This window comes from Alternaria burnsii (assembly GCF_013036055.1).
Source record: "Alternaria burnsii strain CBS107.38 chromosome Unknown 729, whole genome shotgun sequence".
Classification (NCBI taxonomy): domain Eukaryota; kingdom Fungi; phylum Ascomycota; class Dothideomycetes; order Pleosporales; family Pleosporaceae; genus Alternaria; species Alternaria burnsii.
Window position 1 is genome coordinate 335,067 of NW_024066127.1, and position 21,238 is coordinate 356,304.

The 21,238-nt window shown below is 50.6% G+C and overlaps 11 protein-coding genes across 11 annotated transcripts; 7 read left to right on the plus strand and 4 right to left on the minus strand.

Annotated features, from left to right (window-relative positions):
• Positions 1-787: 787 nt before the first annotated feature.
• Positions 788-1,219, plus strand: GT037_010419 (uncharacterized protein; the record flags this gene model as incomplete). The annotated part of the gene is made up of 1 exon (XM_038935466.1): positions 788-1,219. The coding sequence occupies one exon, from the start codon at positions 788-790 to the stop codon at positions 1,217-1,219; it is 432 nt and encodes a 143-aa protein (XP_038781974.1).
• Positions 1,220-2,025: 806 nt separating this feature from the next.
• On the plus strand, positions 2,026-3,081 carry GT037_010420 (cinnamyl alcohol dehydrogenase; the record flags this gene model as incomplete). The annotated part of the gene is made up of 1 exon (XM_038935467.1): positions 2,026-3,081. One exon carries the CDS (start codon positions 2,026-2,028, stop codon positions 3,079-3,081), a length of 1,056 nt encoding a protein of 351 aa, XP_038781975.1.
• Positions 3,082-4,006: 925 nt separating this feature from the next.
• GT037_010421 (uncharacterized protein) lies at positions 4,007-4,288 on the plus strand (the record flags this gene model as incomplete). The annotated part of the gene is made up of 1 exon (XM_038935468.1): positions 4,007-4,288. The coding sequence occupies one exon, from the start codon at positions 4,007-4,009 to the stop codon at positions 4,286-4,288; it is 282 nt and encodes a 93-aa protein (XP_038781976.1).
• Positions 4,289-4,776: 488 nt separating this feature from the next.
• Positions 4,777-5,254, plus strand: GT037_010422 (uncharacterized protein; the record flags this gene model as incomplete). The annotated part of the gene is made up of 2 exons (XM_038935469.1): positions 4,777-5,069; positions 5,128-5,254. 2 exons carry the CDS (start codon positions 4,777-4,779, stop codon positions 5,252-5,254), a joined length of 420 nt encoding a protein of 139 aa, XP_038781977.1.
• Positions 5,255-5,508: 254 nt separating this feature from the next.
• On the minus strand, positions 5,509-6,547 carry GT037_010423 (uncharacterized protein; the record flags this gene model as incomplete). Its single annotated transcript, XM_038935470.1, has 2 exons — positions 5,509-5,770; positions 5,823-6,547. 2 exons carry the CDS (start codon positions 6,545-6,547, stop codon positions 5,509-5,511), a joined length of 987 nt encoding a protein of 328 aa, XP_038781978.1.
• Positions 6,548-7,451: 904 nt separating this feature from the next.
• Positions 7,452-9,397, minus strand: GT037_010424 (splicing factor u2af 65 kda subunit; the record flags this gene model as incomplete). The annotated part of the gene is made up of 5 exons (XM_038935471.1): positions 7,452-7,687; positions 7,739-8,003; positions 8,054-9,220; positions 9,272-9,303; positions 9,373-9,397. 5 exons carry the CDS (start codon positions 9,395-9,397, stop codon positions 7,452-7,454), a joined length of 1,725 nt encoding a protein of 574 aa, XP_038781979.1.
• Positions 9,398-9,744: 347 nt separating this feature from the next.
• GT037_010425 (uncharacterized protein) lies at positions 9,745-11,028 on the plus strand (the record flags this gene model as incomplete). Its single annotated transcript, XM_038935472.1, has 2 exons — positions 9,745-9,836; positions 9,894-11,028. 2 exons carry the CDS (start codon positions 9,745-9,747, stop codon positions 11,026-11,028), a joined length of 1,227 nt encoding a protein of 408 aa, XP_038781980.1.
• Positions 11,029-11,746: 718 nt separating this feature from the next.
• On the minus strand, positions 11,747-12,806 carry GT037_010426 (uncharacterized protein; the record flags this gene model as incomplete). Its single annotated transcript, XM_038935473.1, has 3 exons — positions 11,747-11,795; positions 11,852-12,600; positions 12,651-12,806. The coding sequence occupies 3 exons, from the start codon at positions 12,804-12,806 to the stop codon at positions 11,747-11,749; spliced, it is 954 nt and encodes a 317-aa protein (XP_038781981.1).
• A 1,170-nt stretch (positions 12,807-13,976) lies between these two features.
• On the plus strand, positions 13,977-14,577 carry GT037_010427 (uncharacterized protein; the record flags this gene model as incomplete). The annotated part of the gene is made up of 2 exons (XM_038935474.1): positions 13,977-14,430; positions 14,489-14,577. The coding sequence occupies 2 exons, from the start codon at positions 13,977-13,979 to the stop codon at positions 14,575-14,577; spliced, it is 543 nt and encodes a 180-aa protein (XP_038781982.1).
• Positions 14,578-14,714: 137 nt separating this feature from the next.
• GT037_010428 (cytochrome p450) lies at positions 14,715-18,526 on the minus strand (the record flags this gene model as incomplete). The annotated part of the gene is made up of 8 exons (XM_038935475.1): positions 14,715-14,942; positions 14,996-15,842; positions 16,758-16,913; positions 16,964-17,726; positions 17,772-18,021; positions 18,071-18,284; positions 18,336-18,463; positions 18,524-18,526. The coding sequence occupies 8 exons, from the start codon at positions 18,524-18,526 to the stop codon at positions 14,715-14,717; spliced, it is 2,589 nt and encodes an 862-aa protein (XP_038781983.1).
• Positions 18,527-19,448: 922 nt separating this feature from the next.
• On the plus strand, positions 19,449-21,021 carry GT037_010429 (nad-binding protein; the record flags this gene model as incomplete). The annotated part of the gene is made up of 4 exons (XM_038935476.1): positions 19,449-19,599; positions 19,663-19,807; positions 19,894-20,426; positions 20,477-21,021. Coding segments are annotated over 4 exons (1,374 nt in total), but the record flags the coding sequence as incomplete, so codon positions are not given.
• Between the last annotated feature and the right edge of the window lie 217 nt (positions 21,022-21,238).

Consider the following 21,238-nt stretch of genomic DNA (forward strand, 5'->3'; position numbering starts at 1 on the left):
CTGCGGATGATGCGACGGTAGCTGTAAGTGACAAGTTCAGTAATCAGGAACGAAAATTTGCTTGTGGATGCAATTATCGTGATGTCGTCGCCAAGTGGCTATTCGTGAAAATCTCAGTCTGTGTCCGGAGAGAGGCGGCCGGTTTTGGAGAGTGGAAAATTGACGCGTAACGCGTCAATATTCTGAACGCAGTTCGGCAAACATACTTTGAAGGTCAAGAGAATTCCAATGCAAAGGAATGATACTTTATATCGTTACTTCAATTCTGGACTCCATAGTTCGAGAATTGCTCGAAGGTAGGACATGATTCTGTACATGGTGGTAGAGGCTCTGCTGCACCGGGATTTGGTACATGACGCGTGCCAAGAGACCGAGCGTCACTTCCGCCTCGGTCTTTCCGACCCGAACTTTCGAAAGGCTTCACAGTTTACAACGGTGACCTTCCAAAGCTTGTCGCAACATAGCTCTTGTTCATGATTGTGTTTGACGTTTTCATTTTGTCTTCCGCAATAAAGTATCGTGCTTCCATATGAAACGCCATCCTCCAATGATATGCCGCCACGCCTTTTGAAACGGGTGTCCTCCTGTGAGCAGTCATGGTTTTGGTGATTCCAGAAAGTCGGTGAGGCAAGAGGACACTCACCCCATGGGTGCATAGACAGGGTGGCCATTGCGCAGCTCCAGACTTATTCGCGCGCAAGCAACACGCTCAGTCTCGAGATCATTCACTACTCCCTCACAACACACACTCTCTTCTTCAATACAAAGACTTGCTAGGCTTTCTTCCATGTCTCCGCAAATTCTGACAGCCTCCATGAGATTAAGCACGTTCGATGCCCTGAACGAGGCATTATACGGCTCCGCATACGGTTTCGGCGAACGTGTACTACCCCTGGAATTGAGATCCCGCACCCCACGATTCTTCCTCAAGCTACCAGTCACCTGCCGATACAAAGACGACAAACTCACTCTTTTGTTTGAGAAAGTTACAAAACCGACCTGGAACGCTCTTTGCGAACATGTCGGAGAAGAACGTACCATCAGAGTCATACTGGACGATGGCACGCAATCATACGACGCAAGGCTTTCATTGCCAGGAAGCGAGCCGCTCGAAGACAAGAGGACCGAGGTGGACCTTCGGTGGCAAGAATATGAAGAAGCGATATATGTGCTCAAGAAGATCCTTGCGTGGATAAAAGAAAAACTACTGAGACGATAAATCAAGAGACTTCCTCAACGCTGATTGAAACAGTGGCATCTTATCATCCTCAGATTGCCTGGTTCTCTTGGTTGCTGCCAGCATGCTAACCTGTTATGATGTAATCTCCGATCATATGTTGATCTTCAATATACCTCTGGCGTTGATCAAAAATGCCGAGTGCTGAAAGCTTGCGGCAATGGCGCGACAAAGACGTATGCCGAAGAGCGGTTTGATGTTCAGCACGCCGCCCGCCGTAGAAGGTTTCGTCTCGAAAAAAAGGAAGAGTTGTCATAACAACGCGATTGGCCTAGAAGCCTGGAATAATTCGAATCGATTCCAATTCCCGACACGTCAACGGGAACTAGATTAGTGTCGCGCAAACGCCTTCCTTAATCGGGTTTCCACGTGTCCCGGCAGATCGATGATACACATTCTAAGACTCGCCCCAGATTGACGTTTTCACCGCGAGCCTCGTCCGAGAGTTTTGCAGACTTGTCGCCTCAGACCCATACCCTTATCGGACCGGTGAGTGCGGGTTTAACGGATGTGTTGTGCACGCACCGCTTGAGGCTCAAAAACGTCGTCAAAGTGGGTCTGATGCCAACGGCGTAGATCGGCAAAAGAGCAAAACACTAGGATAGTGATACGGCAACCTCATACCGTCTATTGACATATTACAAATGCTGGAAAACTTCTAGAAAATGCGTATAAGTATAAGACTACAGCTAGACAAGTAGGGAGTTTGCATCTCACCAAACAATTGTACCTCTCTCTCACACACACCACTACATTCATCAGCTACTCAACAACAGCTACAAACAATCATGTCTTCATCACCAGACTTCAAGGGATGGGTCGCTCACGACCCCTCTGCCGCAGACGGAAACATGCAATGGGGTGACTACACCCCCAAGAACTTCGAGTCCACCGACATCGAGATGGAGATCAGTCACTGCGGTGTCTGCGGCTCTGACATTCACACTCTCCGCTCCGGCTGGGGCCCCTCGGACTACCCTCTTGTCGTCGGTCACGAGATCATTGGAAAGATCACCCGTGTAGGAGACGATGTCAAGGACCTCAAGGTCGGTGACCGCGTTGGTGTTGGTGCTCAGAGCGACTGCTGCGAGAGCTGCAGGCCCTGCAAGACTAAGCAGGAGAGCAACTGCAACAACTTCGTCATGACCTACAATGGCAAGTACAAGTCTGGCGACAAGGCCATGGGTGGTTACGCAAAGAATTGGCGTGGACCTGCTTCTTTCGCCATTCCCATTCCCGAGGGTCTGCCTTCAGAGTACGCCGCTCCTCTCATGTGCGGTGGTGTCACCGTCTACAACCCCCTCGTCTCCTACGGTGCCGGCCCAGGAAAGCGCGTCGGTGTTGTCGGTATTGGTGGTCTCGGTCACTTCGCCCTCCTTTTTGCGAAGGCTCTCGGATGCGACGAGGTCGTTGCCATCTCCCGTTCTTCCAGCAAGAAGGCCGATGCTATGGAGCTCGGCGCTGACAAGTTTATCGCCACTGGAGAGGACCCCGAATGGATGACCAAGAACGCCGCCGGCCTGGACATCATCATCTCCACCATCTCTGGTGGTTTCCCTCTGGACCAGTACCTTAACCTCCTTGACGTCAACGGCACTTTCGTTCAGCTCGGTGCTCCTGACGACCCATTGCCCTCTTTCTCCCCCATGGGCCTGATCTTCAAGAACTTGAAGATCGCTGGTAGCTTGATCGGCACCAGGCAACACATCCGCGACATGTTGGAGTTGGCCAAGAAGACCAACCTGAAGGCTTGGGTCCAAGTCAGGCCCATGTCCGAGGCCAACGACGTCATTGTCGACTTTGAGAAGGGCCTTCCCAGGTACCGTTACGTGCTCAAGAACTAGGAGTTTATGAATGAATTAGACGATACCCAGTAGATGTAGATTTTGTAGTATAGAACAATTCGAGTACTTGTCTTCTCGATCATCTTCTCCACATCACGATGTTTCCTACCCGTGTTGATCCTGGCGCATTATGACAGAGGAATCCTTGTCGACAAGAATCTGTTTGCATTAGGTGAAGACGTAATGTCCCATCACGATCAGATCTGGTTACTAAGTTGTTGGTTGCACCGAAAGACTGATATCCAGGTTTCGAACACCATTTCGGGTTACGGCGGCGTTGGAGGAGGGTAGTGATAGGCGCGATATTTACGCTGATTTTGAGGCCTACAGCAAGCCAATCAGCGCCTTGTTCGCTTTTGTGAGCATATAGTCGCCTTCGAGACCTGTTTTCATGCTGCTTTTCTTCTTCACCGTGGGGCCTGTGGCCACCTCAGTGTCCACTCCTTTCGTCTTTCATTTCATCCTCTCGCGTCGCTCTTCTTCGTTTTCTTCCTTGAAAGCCTGGAGCGCACCTACCGAACACAGGAGCCACTGCTACGTTCTTGTTGTAGCGTTCAATTTCCGAATTTAGAGGAAGCGCCTTTCAAGACCAAGATTTACATCATCATCATCATCTTTTTCTTGACCCGCGCTTGCTCGACCTTCGAGAAACTCCATCCTGTGTTCCATCAGCGCATCAGTCTTCCCTATCCGCGCAAACCGAAGAACAGCATCAACCACCCTCCGAGATAAATGGGTTTTCCCTTTTAACCAATCACGTCACATCCTCCCCATGGTTACAACATTCTTTTGCAGCCCTACATGATGACTACGAACCAACATCGTCAGCACCACTACAACCTCAGCAGCCTGCTGCTATCTTTGTGAACCATATTTGCCAGGTCTGCGGAAAGAGGTTCCGACAGCTCTCAAAACTGAGGTTTGTATGATGTTGAGCAATCTATTCACAATGTTAAGCCTCAGTAGATTGCACTTGCGGACACACGATACCTACAAATGCGAACCTTGCGATGCATATTTTCAAGACAGCAAGGATGCTAGAAAGGATCTAGAACGACACAAGCAGACCAAAGCGCATCGAAAAAAGCTTGGTCTAGACACTGGTTCCTCGCCGTTCGTGTGTCCGGTTGAGTGGTGCGCAAAGAGTATGCCACGCAAGGACAATATGAATCGGCATATCAGATCTCAGCACCCTGGTCATGGGTAATTAAAGTAGCAGTTATCTAGAGATAATGTAGAAGCTTGATGCGAATTATGATGCTTTGATATTCATGTTGATCTTCGCCACTTGAAAGACAGTGTAATCAACCCTAGGGCTTTCGCTAGTAAACCAGTAAATATACTTTTGACTCCCAAGTACTCTTCGTAATAGATTGATGATTGAGACCACGCACATGTTCAAAACTAGAGACCGAGTACGCCCATCCGATTGCCTAATGACTGGAGGGCGTATGTTGCGTTAGATAGCCACATGATTTCATATCGCTCCGTTGAAAGTCATTTCCAGGTCCAACACGGCTAGGCCATGCAAGATGAAGTCAAAGTATTGGTAGGCCTCAATTGTGCATAAACATCTTCTATTGGCCGGCCAGAATGTTTTGGCGAATATAAAGGTATCACATCCTCTCTAGATTTCATTCCTCAGCTACGAACAGGCTTTCACCGAAACTTCTACCATCGCTTCCATCACTAGTCATGTCTTCCATCTTTTGTTGTTCCAATACTCTGGGGTACAAGGATCGTATCCTGTCCCACGAATCCAAGTTCCAGACTTTTATGGCCTGGGCCAACTATCCTAAAGAGAGCAGCGCAGTCTCACCTGACACAGTGCCGTCTTCAGCCGACGTTACATTCGCAATTCAGGTTGTTAAGCAAACAAACTACGGTCCACTCGATAGCAAGCGATACTTTATCACCGGCTCTTATGGAGTTTTCGTCGAGGTGACCGAGCAATGGCTCATCGACGCGAACTTCGAGAAGCTGAACACGTAAGCATACAAAGAGAAACAATAATGTGATAAAGCGTTGTTGCTTACAGTGATGAAGGTTCAAGAACTTCAAGTGTGCGACTCATAACAAATTCTTTGAAGTCAACATCTACCAGAAAAATCCGACGAATGCGCACTATTGGCGAGCCAATATCGCTAGACCTGCAACAGAGATAGACTTGTGAGTAGTGGTAACGAAGAGAGAGGTGGTATGACGACGACACTGTTGTCTCAACGTTTGGAAACACTTTTGTATGAACAGAGGATCTAGTGGGATATACGAAAGCTTTTTTTACGTTGGAGATGTGACAACTGCGGAACTTGGTTACATGGACAGAAAGTCAGTGGAAGACAATCACTATAGTACTCTGATTATCATGTTAACGGTTCTTCCACAGGATGTTTCGTTTAATTACGATGCTGAGTTCACACCACCACGTTAGAAGCTCTTTGTGATTCCAGTCTTGATACCCTCAAGTCTCTCCACCAACTCTTTCCAGACTTTTTCTTGACCCTTCTTTCCGTCATCGCTCCGCACGAAAGCGCTCGGCTCAGTAATCTCGCAGTCGCTGAGATACTTTCCATGGGTCTCGACACCTGAAGTACCGGCGTGCACAAGAGTTCTTGATCCCACTTCCGTCGTACGTGCGAGCAGAAAGCGCATAACGGCGAGAAACCCTGGACCTTCCCGACCGAATTCGCTGTTTGCTCAATTAGTATGGATGACGAATGTGAAAAAAAGAGATGACTCACGAGTGGCAGAAGCCAGGATTAACGAGATTCACCGTCACTGGAATATTCGATTCCGGGTATCGCTCGCAAAATGCGCGGACGAATAGTATTTCCATGAGCTTGCTGACCTGATATCGATTGCCGAGTCCAACTTCCTTCCCATCGACAACCTTCTCATTCAATCTCTCGAAGAGTTTGCCCTCGGGTGCATTCCTCTCATCGAACGGTGTCCACTCATGCACCTCGGAGCTGACAATGGTAAGTGTGGGTCTAATGTTGAACTTGTTCGCCGTTTCCTTGAGCTTAGGTAATAAAGCGAAAGCCAGCAGGAATGTAGACACCACGTTCACGGTGATGGTTGATTCGTCTTGTTCGAAGACCTCCCAGACGCCGCGGTTCACGCCGGCGTTCAAAACTGCAATATCCACTCGTTCCAACTCTTTGCTAGCTTTTTCGGCGAAATCGAGAACTGATTGGTAGGACGACATGTCCAGTTGCATGACTCTGACTACATCGTTGCGGCCTGTTGTGGATTCAATATCCTTACGCGCTGCTTCACCCTTCTCGATGGAGCGCACGGCAAGGATCACAGTCGAAGCATTGAGCTGAGTGAAGTGACGCGCGGCCTCTTTTCCAAGACCGACGTTGGAGCCCGTGACGATAACAGTCTTTCCAGTAAGATCACCGCTGGGCTTTACAGGTGTGACGAAAAGCTGGGAATAGAGGAAACGGCCGATGCCTGCCATGGTGATTGTTTGGTAGTATTTGTGAGTGATGTCGGAGCGGACGAGAGGGAAGGCCGTTGACGTTGAGAGCGCTCCTCCGCTTTTAACTTCCTTGTATCAATGTGGTCGCGCTTAACAAGGGCCGAGCGTACTTGAACAGCCCGCGGGGTCTGGGTTTCAATCTCCCCGTCCCGCAACGCGAAGATGCGTTTGGAAGGTCTATGATGTCACTTACTTCTAGACCTTCCCAGTCAGCTCTATCGAGGCTGCACGCCTGATCATACCATTACAGGGCCGGACGAACCTTTCTGCATTTCTGAACGATTTCCTGATCGTCGTTAGTGCCGGCTAAGTGACGGAAGCTATCGTTTAGCTACTGCGGAGTTACACGGATTTAGCTCTTGGTTCGTATCTTCACTTGGTACCTACACCATGCAGTAGCCAGATTGCGCTGGCCACATCTTGCCCATATATCTTGTCCTTGTGACTCTATGAGCCCAGGAGTTGTAGGTAGCCGAACCTTGGCATGGGCTTTCCAGCTGTATCCCAAGCGCATGTTGTGCAGTGTAAGCACGGGACGTTCCGTTTACGCACGCAAGCATCAGCACTTTATCTCAACATCCATGTTACAAATTCACACTCATGTAAGAATACAGGGCTGTCAAGTTCATCGACTGTAATAACAATACGGCACGATATCTAGGCAAGCCACATGAAGCGCATGCAGCACTTCAGCCCAGGTATTCAAGACACGAGCAAATGCCTGCGCCAACTCGCTCATAATCATGCGAACTTCCCCTAGAACCAAATTAGTGTACAAATGCTCAGCTTCACTCTCCGATTTTGGTATCCCCCAACGCAACGATAATGGCGTGCAACTGCACAAGCTAAAGAAATCGAACGCGCGACTCAAACAACCCCAGATCTACCAGGCATCGACGTCGAAGCCTTCTTCGGAGAACTCGGTCGCAACAACGGTTCTCCGCGAGAACTGGCGACCAGCAAGTGCCTTGATGGCCTTTTGCGCAGACTCGGTGTCCTTGTATTTAATATAAATCTTGCCAACACCGAGGTTGACGCGGGCACCGGCGGGACGGGGAATCTTGGTCTCAACGATGGGTCCGTACTTGCCGCACTCTTCTTCGATGTCTTCCTTGATTTCTAGATGTTGTTAGTATTGTGCGATGCTTTGTGGGTTCTTTTCAAGCTTACCTTCGTATTCCTCGTCATTCAGAAGCTCGTCCGAGGTGACCATGTTCATCAAGCAGATGACACGGCTGTGCTCATGGTTCTCGGCCGCGCTGGCTCCTGCCAACATGGAGATGGCACCAACACCACCATCGAGACCAGTCGTTTGCTGAAGTCCGACAGTGGCACGTGAAACCTTGAGGTTGCCATCACCAAGCGGGATGTCGTTTAGACCTTCGATGACAGCATCGATGACTCCGTTGTCCGCGTACTCACAGAATGCGATACCCTAAGATCTGTTAGCTTACAAGTCGTGCTTGCTTACAAGTGTATACTTACGCGGTGCTGATCGGTGCCGGTGTCCTTGACGAGGGTGAAAGCCTTCAGCTTGCCCATAGTCTCTACGAGTTCTCGAATCTGCTCCTCTTCAATGTAGGTAGGAATGTTGACGATGCTCAGCTTGTTAGGGCTATCCTTGACAACAGAGGAAATCTCGTCGCCAGGTGGGTATGCGTTCTCATCGGCAGAGGGAGTAATGTAATCCTTGGGGCGGCGGATGGACAGACCCGACCTGTCGGGAGCTCCTCCGTCGTCGCGCATAGAGATTCCATTCATAGCCAAAGCAAGGGTCGCATCTTCGGGTGCCTTGAACTCTAGCGCAGCGTACTCCTTGCTAGTAGCAATGTGGGCTGACAGGCACGGGTCGTTTCCGGACACGACGTTGAGACCGTTGAGCTGGTTGTTGAAGAACTCCATGATCTCCTGAGAAGTGCAGCCCGAGGGCAGATTGTGGACATAGAGGCGCTTGGATTGCTTGGCGGCTGATGTTGCGAGAGCGGCAGCTGTGGCAGTTCCGGAAGAGGGCGAGATGAAGGCAGCCAGCTTAGACGGGTCCATGGGCGCAGCGCGGGGGGCACCGGGCAATGGAAACATGCCCGACAGCTTAGCCTGCTCTGCCGTGATGTTTTCGTAGCCTGCAGGCTTGATGTCCCATTGGGTCATGCGACGCTGGCGCTTCTGGATGTTTGTGAAGCTGGCAAGATCCGGCGTAGCCTCGCGCGGCTTGTTGAAGGGCGGAGAGTCTTCCTTTGCCTGACGCGCCCTATCACGTCCGCCACCGAAGCCTCCATCGCGTCCTCCCCGTCCACCTCTGCGGTCCTCGCCGCCAAATCGGTCGCCGCCTCTCTCATTGCGGTCTCCACGTTCTCTTCGGTGGCCGCGGTCGTCATCGCGGTCGCGGTCTCCTCGAGGTCGGTCGCGTCTCGAGTACGAGTCGCCCCAGCCACCTCGGTCCCCTCCCCGCTCGCCCCGGTCATCGCGACGTTCTCGACGTGCGTATGTGTCCTCGCGTTCGCGCTCACGGTAGTCGCGGCTGGAAGAATACGTGTCTACCTCGTAGTCGCGGCGGGAGCCTCCGCCGTGGCGGGGAGAGCGTGAACGACGTCGCCGCCTGTCGCCACCCCGGTCGCCGCGGTCGCCGCGATCGCGATGGTCATCTCTCGAGGACTGTCTTGTCAGCATGTGCCCAGTCATGTCGCGACGGGTGTGTGCACTCACGTAATTCCGCGATCCGCTCTGTCGGCCACCGTCTGCTCATGTTAGTCTTGATTCTGGGAGCTGTACACTAGTCAGTACATGTACTGATAGACGTCGCTTACCTCTGGAATAGCTATCGCCGTTCATAGTGGGCGGCTGTGGGTGCTAGAAGCTCTCGCGCTGGTCGTAGTGTTCAGCCGCGTCAGATTCTGCTGCTGCTGCTGGAGGTGAGATGGCGAGACGAGCTGCAATTAGCAGATGTGGATCAAGAAACGACTGATGGATCTACCACGTGCAATTGTCCAGACTTTGGGACGCGATGCTTCTGCGGTGATTGCGGTTGCCGTCGCGGAAAACGTGTGAGAGAAAGTCGGGGCTGCCTTAGCGTATCCTTGGCGTGACTACCCCTGTCACCCAGGCCTGGCCGGGCCATGGTATATTCACTCCTGCTCGCATGGGCTTCTACATGCACCCTTCTCCGACTATTGTTGACCATGGCGTTGCGCGCAGCCGAATGGCACAAGCTGCCTACAAGCCTCACCGAACTCTGCATCAACACCACTCTGCGATGTGGGCAGTCGTTCAGGTACATGCCATGTTGCCCCTTGTACTCGAGTCGCAATAGCTTCTAACGTGCCATCAGATGGCGAAAGTCGGCCGATGATGTCTGGTCAATGGCCCTTCACGGTCGCATACTCTCCCTCCGCCAAGATGCCGACTACCTCCACTACCGCGCCACCTACCCACCTGTTACCACCGCCCTTCCTACTCCACCCCCGTCCAATGCGCCCTCGGTTGCGCCCGAGGAAGACGACACTCTTGCTCTCGTCAAACACTACTTCAACCTCGCGCCCGACTTGGGCCAGTTGTACGAGCAATGGGCAGCGTCCGATGCCAACTTCAAGAAGCGCGCTCCCAAATTCACCGGTATAAGAATCTTGCGGCAGGATGCCTGGGAGGCCCTGATTGGTTTCATATGCAGTAGCAACAACAACATTAGTCGCATATCTGGCATGGTGCATAATCTTTGCTTGCACTACGGTCCGCTTATAGCAAGCATCGACGACGTACCCTACCACGATTTCCCCACGCCCGAGGCCCTCTCAGGCCCCAACGTGGAAGCGCATCTCATGAAGCTTGGATTTGGCTATCGTGCCAAGTATATCGCAAAGAGTGCACGAATGGTGTCGGAAGAAAAGGGCCTGAAATGGTTGGACAATCTGAGTAACCCTGAGTGTCCACAATTTGGAGTAGAAGAGAAGCCGGCTGGAGACATGCTTGAGGGTGGTCGTGAGGGGTATCGGCGTGCACATGAAGAGCTTCTTGCCCTGCACGGTGTGGGCCCAAAGGTCGCAGACTGTGTGTGTCTTTTTGGGCTCGGCTGGTCCGAGTCTGTACCCGTCGACACACATGTCTGGCAGATTGCCCAACGCGACTACAGGTTCGGCAAGGGCAAGCACAGTAGCCTGACTGCTGCTACATACGCTGCGATTGGGAACCTGTTCCGAAAGCTGTGGGGAAAGGAAGCAGGATGGGCGCATTCTGTCTTGTTCACGGCGGACTTAAAGGCATTCTCTGACAGGGTCGTTGCAAAAGTTGAGGTCAAGGAAGAGGAAGTAACAATAAAGAAGGAGGAAGAGGATACCACCATACAACAAACGGTCAGAAAGGAGACCGCGAAGCGAAAGCGCATCAAGCAGGAGCCTGAGGAAGCGCCCTCTGTTGTCCAAGTAAAGCAAGAGACGATGACACGTAGGAGTAAGCGACAGCGAGCTTAGCTCGGTTCCTGAAGCTAGATACCAATACAAACGAAAGCTCATTGCTGATCTTCTGCGGATGACCTCCCTTCCACTACGACTTAGACATGTTGGACATGGGCAAAAAGATCTCCGTCGACGGGTTGCGCAAAAAAGACAAAAACATACAACAGCGGGGATTCGCTAGTGGTCACCCACCTAACTACTAATCCGCCGGTACACTGCTTGTATATGGCTGAGCGGACGGGAAGCCTAATTTTCAGTGTCCTATGGTCGTATGTGGTAGAATGTCGACAAAAAACATTTATCAAGTCGACAGGCTGATCATTTGTGAAAAAGCCATGGATATCAGAGCTACACAACTTAGATTGTTCTAAGTTGTAGGTACCAACCCGGTGCTAAACATCGGAGTCAATATAGACTTTGTTAGCTGCAGAAGTAGACCCACACTACCACCGCATTTACGCACCGGCCAGCACAGCGGTGCTCTCTCATTCTTCCTTCAACACACCATTCAAACTCAATTGCAAGTATGCGGTATTAGTATGCAAAGAGAGTGAGTGTGGTCACTTCATTTTTCTGACATATTTTTGTCAATTACAAGACTTTCAAATGAGTGTTCTTATATCCTTTCCATCTCCATTTACATAACGTTTCGAAGCACTCAGCCGCGGATGATGACAGGACGCTGTTCACCTTTGATAGCACCACCAGAACTCTCTCCGCCACAGATGGTTGTCTAGACACCCTCATCGCTACAGTCACCCGTGAAGTATCCTTCGACACACCTTCGTGGCCATATTAGCGACGTGTGTACAGCATTCTATGCAGTAAAGAAACTTACGTGATCCATGGAATGAAGACAACATAGCCTCTCTCGCCTGGTCCAAACGTATACGAACCCTCAAAGCTTTGAGTTACAGATTCTGAGAACTCAAAACCAACACTAGCGGAAACAATACCCAAAGGATCGCTGACAGAGAATTCAGTACTAAAGGTCGTCTCTTCAGTCACTTCCTCGCCTAGAGTTGCCTGGCATGATTCCGTGGGCGTACAAGTGACTACATCAGAGATGACGTAGTTTGTTCCACCGCTCTGAAACGGCCCTCTGGTGGCTTGAAAGCCGTCGCAGTCCCGTTTCGTGAGAAACTTGGTAGGTTGTGTTTCGGCGCTGCGGACCTGGACGGGAAGAGACGGCTCATCATCTGCATGCTGCAAGAGTGCAGCCGTCTTCGGCTCGATAACATTACCATCGAGATCAAGAAGCATAAGGATGCCAGAGGGACTGGCGCCGACTCTGCTCGTATCACGCTTGCCTGGTGCGCCAGCGTCTGTGCATTCTTCAAGGCCACAGCACCGAGACGCAATGAAGGTATTATCGATGGTGATCGCAGCACATGTTGCCCCCTCAGCAACGATGATGTTGCCGCCACAATTGACGTCGTTTGGTCTGACGGGCGTGCGAATGAGAGTTCTACAATCGTCCTCCTGCGGAGGGACATCGATATAGATTCGGATTCGACCATTCTCTTGGGGTGGGAAGCCGCTCTCCGTGAGTTGGTCACCAGTGTAATATGGGCAATCTGGCCATCCCTAGTACTCGGTCAGTCGCTTCGTGCCAACGAGGGCCTGAGGTCGCTCACCTTTCCAGCACTGAAGTAAAAAGGACAGTCAGTGCAGGTATTTTCCCTGCATGTCCACAAGCCTGTTTCGTCCTGACGTGCTGAAAGTAGATTCGGACTGGTCGGCATGCTGGAGACAGCGCCGATCCAAAGCATGGCTCTAAGAGGCCGAAACATGTTGATGGTGATAGAAGAAGATGTTTTAGACAAGAAACTCAGAAACTGACTGCTCTCGAGATGATATTGAGAAGACAATGGGTGTCGAGAATACCTTTTCTACAGGATGACAGCTGTTCTTATAGGCGTTTGGGGCACTTTTGTTATCTCTCGTTTGGTGATATTCGTATCCAGCTTGCATCAAGAGGGTGTTTATGCTGGCAGTTTTCGAGGGAGCGCTGAGCGTTACATTGAGCCGTTTCTCGGCGAAGATTTGCACTCATCTACTGGTACCAAGAGACAGCTGGTGTTGGCTGTTTGCCATTTCCACGCGCGATGACAAAGGTATTCTACATCTCCTTCTGGTTTTGGCAGCTCGATCGAGAATACACTTCCTTGGGGACATGTTAGAACATCAGGCATCCGTGAAGGAGGCTATGCTGGGTGGTATACTCCCCATCCATAAACGAAAGAGTCTTCCAGGCATTGTAAGCGCTTGCCAAATGTATACGCCGATGGGCCTCTCAAGGCAAACCTCGACTGCGCATCTTGAGTTCCGCTAACTTCTAATGGCAACATCTTGTAGATGTTTCGCGGAGAGCATCAAGAAGCTTCCTCTTGATTGAAACCTTCACACGGAGAGCTCAAATAAGAGCGAATCGCCATGAAAGTCGAATGCGGACGGAGCGTCTAGTTAGCCTAATGCTAAGCAATATAGTGGTCAAGCACCATTCCATAACACTCCGGCTGTAACTGTCCGTTCAATACGTGGAGCCCTGACGGGTTTGCATTCATTTGATTTCGAAGTGTCAATATCGTTCATAGATTCGTACAACGGGGCGTAATGTGATGTCAAGGATGCTGTATAATTGGAAGCGAAGATGCGTACCTGGAGGCGGCACTGAAGTGCCGCGCGTGCCGTCCCCGCCCTTGGCATTTGTCTGGGCGACCCAAGCATCGTGATGTACTGAGACAACAAAGGCGAATGTTACATTCACTAAGTCCTCTTATGACTTTAGTTTCATAACACCTGGGTCCGACGGCTCACAGTCAGCAAAATGACGTCGCAATGCCGCAGCGCTGCTATACTTAGGCAGTAGCATGAATTGGGCGGAACGTGAGTATATGCTTCCTTCATCGAAACTTATTCTCTCATCCTAAGCTCTTAGACTCAGGAAAGCCGCCATAATCATGTCTGCTTCTCTCAGCTCTATCACATCTGGCGAAACTCAGCCCACTCCCATTGCTTGCTCACCAAACATTGCGCCTAACGGGATCAATGTGACGGGACTTGTAGGTCAAATTTGCCAAGTCAACGTCCCTCTCAGCGAGGTCAACATCACATCCTGCTGTGACAACGGCGCCGAGGTGCGCCTCCAAGACAATTGCACTCAATGGTGCGAGGTTAATGACGGGGGAGACTTCTTTGACTGTATCAACGACATGACCGATCCATCATACCCTTTTCTTGGTGGGCCTTGTCAAATCGTAAGGGAAGACGCGACAGTAACCGTATCCTCAACGGGTACTGGGGTAACGTCGACGACATCTACTTCCGAGGGAATGTCCCAGTCTACCGAAGAAGTGTCGGCTTCCACAACTGGGTCAGGAGGTGGAGCTGAAACTCCCGAAACTCCTGAAGAAGGTGTGTACTTGTTCACTCTGCTCCCTGAAATACTGCATCAAGGCGCTAACCGAACAAGGCACGGCCGCAGGCAACTTGGGAGAGTATCAGCTTCGTATAGTGGTCTTAGCTCTAGCTGCAACACTAAGCATTCTTGCTGTCCTTTAACCAATATCCTATAAGGGGGATACTGGCAAGCCATATTAGATCCATGTGTCTACCACCACATCATCTCGACGTGAGATCTCCCTATGTGATGCGCACACCGCAACATTCACCTTCGTTCGGGCTACTGAGGCGGTGCTTCATTCCGCTTGATTTACCACCTCAGGCTTTTCTTGTCCGTAAACATCTTGCTTAGCATCCTCTTTGATCCTGCACTCATATTGTTTGAATTTCCGTGCTGCGAAGCCCGCTTCAAAAATCTCATCAAGCTCTTCCAACGATCGCGTTTTCGTCTCAGGGAGAAAGAAGAAGAACCATATCACGCATAAAAAGTTCGAAGCTGCCCAGATATAGGTATACTGCGGGCCCTGCAAACACGTTAACACTGACACTATATATCATAAGGAGTGGTTGTACTGACCCAGTCAAGATCTTGGGGGTTGATGAAGTAGGGTGAGCAGAAGCCGACCAGCCAAGCAAGAAAGTACCCCAATGCGTTCGCACTTCCTACAGTCCAAGCGCGCAGTCGCGAACTAACAAGCTCGGTTGCTAGAGGACTTGTGGCAACACCCACTCCAGCATTATAACAAAACATGAACAGCGCCGTAAAAGCTACCAACACATTCCCGGTTTCCGTTGAGTTTGGCTTCGCACTACTCGCAATCCCACAAGCGAGCTCACATAAACCGCACATTATGGCTCCGGTGATCATGATCGTTCTCCTGCCGAACAGTTTGTTCATGGAGAAGAGACCTAGATGTACACCAATGAACCCAATGCAAGAGTTCATGATGCTGAATTCGAACGCTTTTGTGATACCAGCGATGGTAAAGAAGTACGTTTGGTACCCAATGAAGAACCAAACCCCACTGGCTGACTGACTTGCGATTGTACCCCAACAAAGCAATGTACGTCTTAAGTCATTTCCACGGAAGAGATCCAGAAATCCCGAACTCTGGCTCAGTCTACGCTCTTCAGCTACTCCACGGATCATCTCGGCCCATTCTAGTTCTAACTCGTCCCCATGGTCGAAACGAAGGCGCTCTAAGGATCTGCGCGCTGCGTCGTGCTGGTCGTGGTGCAAAAGCCATCGAGGGCTCTCGGGGACGAAGAAAAGTGCTGTGCCGAGCAGGACTGGAACAATGAACATGCAGGCGAGAGGGATCTGATACGAGAGTTTGGAAAGATAGCGTGAAGTGTAGTTGTCGATTACCGAGCCGATAATGCTTCCGAGGTTCACGTAGAACGAGAATAGACCGACCATGACTCTGCTTATTGTCAGTGACTCAGCGCAAGAAGGTGAACGCAAGAGACATGCTCCCTCAGATGCGCAGGCGCTGCTTCGCTACAATAAACTGTCGAAAATACGACGAAGAAGCCATTGGAAAAGCCTAAGAACAGACGACCGACGTAAAGACCTGTCTTAGACGTCGATCCAATTTGTAGTGATACTGCTCCTAAACAAATTATGCATGCAAGCCATAGTGCTTTCTTCCGACCGAAGTATGTACCAAAGACACCAGCGGCGATGGCAGATAGGCACGACCCGAGGTTTAACAAAGAGGTCATGAGTTGCTGGACCGTTGACTGCTCAGCGCGTCAGTCATATCCACGCAGCAGATTCATTATACCTGCGTCGATGCCATAGCCCAGTGGGCTTGCCGGTTCCTCGTATCCAAATACCATCAAGAATCCAGGCATAGCTTGAAGGGCACCAACTGCAGCAGTATCGATTCCATACTGCATACTGGCTATCGCGACAGCCGAGCATATAATCAGGCATTTTCGATTAGCCCATAAGGTTGTCTCCTGGAGTTTTGCCATTGTAGTCCATACACTGAGTGATAGCTACCTATTGAGAAGAAGAAATATCTGTAGCCTGAGGCAACAGAAGATGACCAGGCCAGGCCGTCCTGGTAGCTTCTGCAAGCCATATGAGCTGGCGTCGTGGGGCAATGAGGAGAAGTTCATATTGACTCCGCATTGGCAGGGGTGTTATGCGGAGATGTATGGAGATGCTCGGCGCCTTACCGTATCAAGCAGTGATCAACCCAGCAAATCGGGTATCTTGAGGGGAATCTCGCGTGCTTTGGCTCTGACACTTGCGCATCGCATGTCGCCGTTTTATTGTATAGGTACTGCTTGTAGTATAACCAAATCATTGCAATCCAGCCCAACACTACTGATAAAAGGTGCTGAAGGTGTACTTGGTCTCGCGTTCATACATGGCCAAGTCGTTCAGTGCTTGCTTGCCCTCCCGAAGGATCGTCTGCTTGATCTTTTCGTGTCTCGGTGTAAACTTGACTCGGAAAGGCTGGGGTTTCCAGTTGGACCCACTCCTATTAACGATCAGCAGCCTTCGATTGGTCTACCTATAAGCATTACTTACGAGTAGTTGAAGATGTCAACAGGCACTTCTTCCCCAGTATTCTCGTCCACTTCTGGTTCCACCTTGTATGCCCACACCAATCGTGCGACACTAAGATGTGTTCCCTGCTCCACTAGTGCTTGGCCTGCACAACTTCTTCTTCCCCACCCAAAAGTCATATATCCCTTCTCCCCAGGGAATGGTCTCTTGTCGTCCGTGTCCAAGAATCTTTGTGGATTGAAGCGGTCAGGATCTGGGAAATCGCGCTCATTGTGATGTATCGCCCAGACATTACCTTGCATCCAGGTTCCCTTCGGAATATAATAGCCGTTCCAATAGTCATCTTGAACAGGGGCGTGGGCAGTACCTCCGATGATCGCAACAGACCGCCAGCGGAAGACTTCTTTGGTGAAAGCGCGGAGGTATGGGAGGTCGTCGTTCAAGGTTGGACTGCGTGCCCGACCCGCGACACGGTCGAGTTCATCCCACGCATGATCGAGGGCCTCAGGAAATGCGCGCATAGCTAGTACAGCCGTAACAAGTGTGCTACTCGATGTGTCTGCTCCAGCACCGAGCAGGTTGGCGGCGAGATTGGAGATTTCGAGTGGATGAAGATTGTACTGAGGTGCTTCACGAAACAAATACTTCGCGTAATTCTCGCCTGAACTCTGGTTTGCCTCTTCTGCTAAAGCAAAGAAGAAGTCATGGCGGCCGAACTTGGGTTTGGTGGAACGCCGTGTACCACGCTTCCAAGGAGCAATACAGTCAGGGAATTTTGCAAGCCCTTTTGCTGTTAACGCTGGATTTCATTCGAGCCTCCGATACTTACATGGAAAAGTCTCCATCAAGCGTGGGAAGTCTTTGGCGACGACTGCCATCTGAGCAGAGTTTTGCATCTGAGCAATCACTTCAGTAATCAACGGATCTTGGCAGTCCGCGATGCGACGTCCGAAGCCGATAATCGACACAACACTTGTAGCGTATCTCTCGAAGTGTGACACAAATTTGTCCGGTGTGGTGAGCAAATCCTTCACTACTACCTTGTTCTCATCATCCTGAAGGCTGCGATAGTTTTGTACCTAAGTATTATGTCAGTTGGAAGCGTGCCATACCGCAACTTCAACTCACCCGCTGAATTCCAACGCCCTGGTGTGTAAGCTTCCGGAGGTCACGGAATCGCTCGCGCTGCTCTCTCGTGTACGTGTATTTATGCAGTAGATTGTTTTGACCACCCATCAACTCGGCGAACATCAACATTCGCGGCCGAGAGTTGTAGATATTGGCTCGCTTTACGAGAACTTCGTCGGCAGCCCACGCGTCGTTGATCCAGATCGTGGGCCTCCTGCAATGTGTTACTCACTGTCCACAACAGAAACTTTCCATGCAGACTGACCGCCCAATCCAGAACGTGATAAGCGGAGAGTTATAGTCCTTGGATACCTGCTCGATAAGGAACCAAGGCTTTTCCTCCGGTAGGCTGAATGTATTCCCAATGATTGGCCATGGCAATGGTCCTGGTGGCTGCCAGTGTATGAGTAATATTCTCTAGAGACATGGGGATAGGCAGAAGCGGGCGGTTACCATTCGCCGTCTCAAATAAAGCATGCGACTGTAATCCAATATGAGAGCAATCCACCCAAGGGTGAACAGACTAACAGCCCATAAGCCCATAGTCCCGAAATATGACCACTCTGCTGCTCTACTGGACCCCATCGTCGTAGTACGAGATGATGTGCTTAGTGTTCATTTCTTCCAGTGGTAGTGATGGAATATAAAGTCATAGGTTGACGCTTGGCTTTTTGTTTTCTATCCAGAATGCTGGAATCGTCCTCGAAGACCAGTATATTGTCATCCCCACATTACACTATGGTGGGGCAACCCAATCTGGCCATCTGACCGCAGATCGGATCCTCGAGGTGCATACCTAGGTCTTGTACATGTGTAATGCGTTGTGAACCATGTTGCTTTGTACTTGAAACTCAGAAACTTTGAATTTTACCAAGAGGGAAAAGGTCGTGGCTACGGGAAAGAGGCGGCATGCGGAGTGCGATCTTGGGAAAACAATCAATCCAGTATTTGTACGGAAAGAGACGACAACGAACGAAAACTGATTGAAATCTGGAAGTGAAATAGTGGATACGTATGATACCGCCGCTGTCGATACATTCAGTCCTCAATTGTGCTGAAGAAGGACATAGTCAATGACACGTACAGGCTTGGGCTATACGTTCGACCAACCCAAGGCATAGCGTTTGGTGCGATGCGGTCTGCAGCCCGAATAGTGTTGCTTACCAAAAGCTACGAAACGGTATTCGGGCGTCACTTTGTCAATTTCTAGAGGTTCAAAAATCTAGTTTAGGTTTGTCGTAGTGCAATGATGGTGAGGTTTTATGCTTTCGGAGATGACGTAAGGTGACCCGGCGGGTACATCTCCGTTACAAGTTAGCACTAATTCAGCTTCGTAAACACGGTCGGCCAGTGACGCGCCAGACGTGACACGATAGTATACATCGTTTGGACCATATATGAGCATGTCAAGAAAGCCTTTGACAGCTTTCGTATGACAAGAGCAAGAGCAACAGCCATCACGACCATGAGTTATGTCCAAACTCCCGACACTGCCCACTATGTTGTCAATGGCACCAATGGCGTAAAGCGTGAGTCCCCACCTGCAGCATGCGATGCAAGGCACAGTCCAACCCAGACGCTAACAATACCAGGCCGACGAGCGTCGACGGTTCTCAATCCGAGATCGCATGTCAAGCAGGAGCTTTGGAAGCAGGCGCCGATTCTCATCGGTAGTACTAACTTCGAACCACTCCCTGACGCGAAGAACATTTTGGTTACAGGTGGAGCCGGCTTTATGTACGTCGCGACGAGACCACGGGAAGTTGTGAGCTGTGCGTCTCTTGACTTTTGCTTGAACTAGACCGCGACTGACCAAGGAGCAGAGCTTGCTGGTTCGTGCGGCATGTGGTCCTTACATACCCACACTACAATGTCGTTTCCTTTGACAAGCTAGACTACTGCGCTGCGCTCAACAACACGCGAATCCTCGACGACCGACCAAATTTTGCGTTTGAACAAGGCGACATCACATCGCCCGCAGATGTCAAGCGTGTACTGCGCAAACACAAGATCGAAACCATCTTCCACTTCGCAGCACAATCGCACGTCGACCTCAGCTTTGGCAATTCGTACGAGTTCACAAACACGAATGTTTACGGTACACACGTCTTGCTCGAGCGAGCGAGGGAACATGGTGTCACCAGGTTTATACACATCTCCACAGACGAGGTGTATGGCGACGTTCCAATTGGAGCTGCAGATCTGGGCGAGACGAGCATACTGGCGCCCACGAATCCATACTCGGCGAGCAAGGCTGCAGCGGAGATGATGGTCAGCGCGTACAGGAGCAGCTTCAAGCTGCCACTGATCACTGTGCGGGCGAACAATGTGTATGGGCCGCATCAGTTCCCTGAGAGTAGGCACCTCTGTGAAGCTAGAGAAAACCCACGAAGCTGACTGATACAGAGATCATCCCAAAGTTTATCATGTTACTACAACGGAATCAGAAGCTCCTTCTGCACGGTGACGGATCACCCACACGACGCTACCTCTACGCGGGTGACATAGTGGATGCACTAGACACTATATTGCACAAGGGCCAGGTTGGTCAGATCTACAATATCGCCTCAAAGGACGAGATTTCGAATTCGGAAATCTGTAGCAGGCTGCTGGATGTTTTTGGGATCCCCCACGGCTCGCCTGCTGAGGTTTCCAAATGGGTAGAGTATACAGAGGATCGACCGTTTAATGATCAGCGCTATGCGACAGATGGATCAAAGCTGACCGCGTTGGGATGGGAACCCAAAACCAGTTTCGACGAAGGTCTGAAAGTTACGGTGGACTGGTATCGGCGGTTTGGCGAGGTATGGTGGGGGGACATCAGCCGGGTCTTGACGTCGTTCCCTGTGGTAGCAGGAAACGAGATATGGACCAAAGAGGAACATGAAGACCTGCCGTCCTCTGATGGGGAAGTAATGCATGAAGAAGACAGCGCAATCTGGACAACGTAGGTTTACTAACACTTCGCTGCGGACAGCAACTTGCTGCTCGTTGGCGTGAAACGCTTGTCGCACTTTGTATATATCGCGACGTTGCTATAGGATGTGGAAGAATGATACCCGGATTCAACGTACTGAAGTGAAGTCAGGAGTTTTAGTTTTTGTCGCTTTGCGCAGGAGATGTGAACGTGCTTCTGTGATATGCAGGGACCAGATTGATGTGGGCATG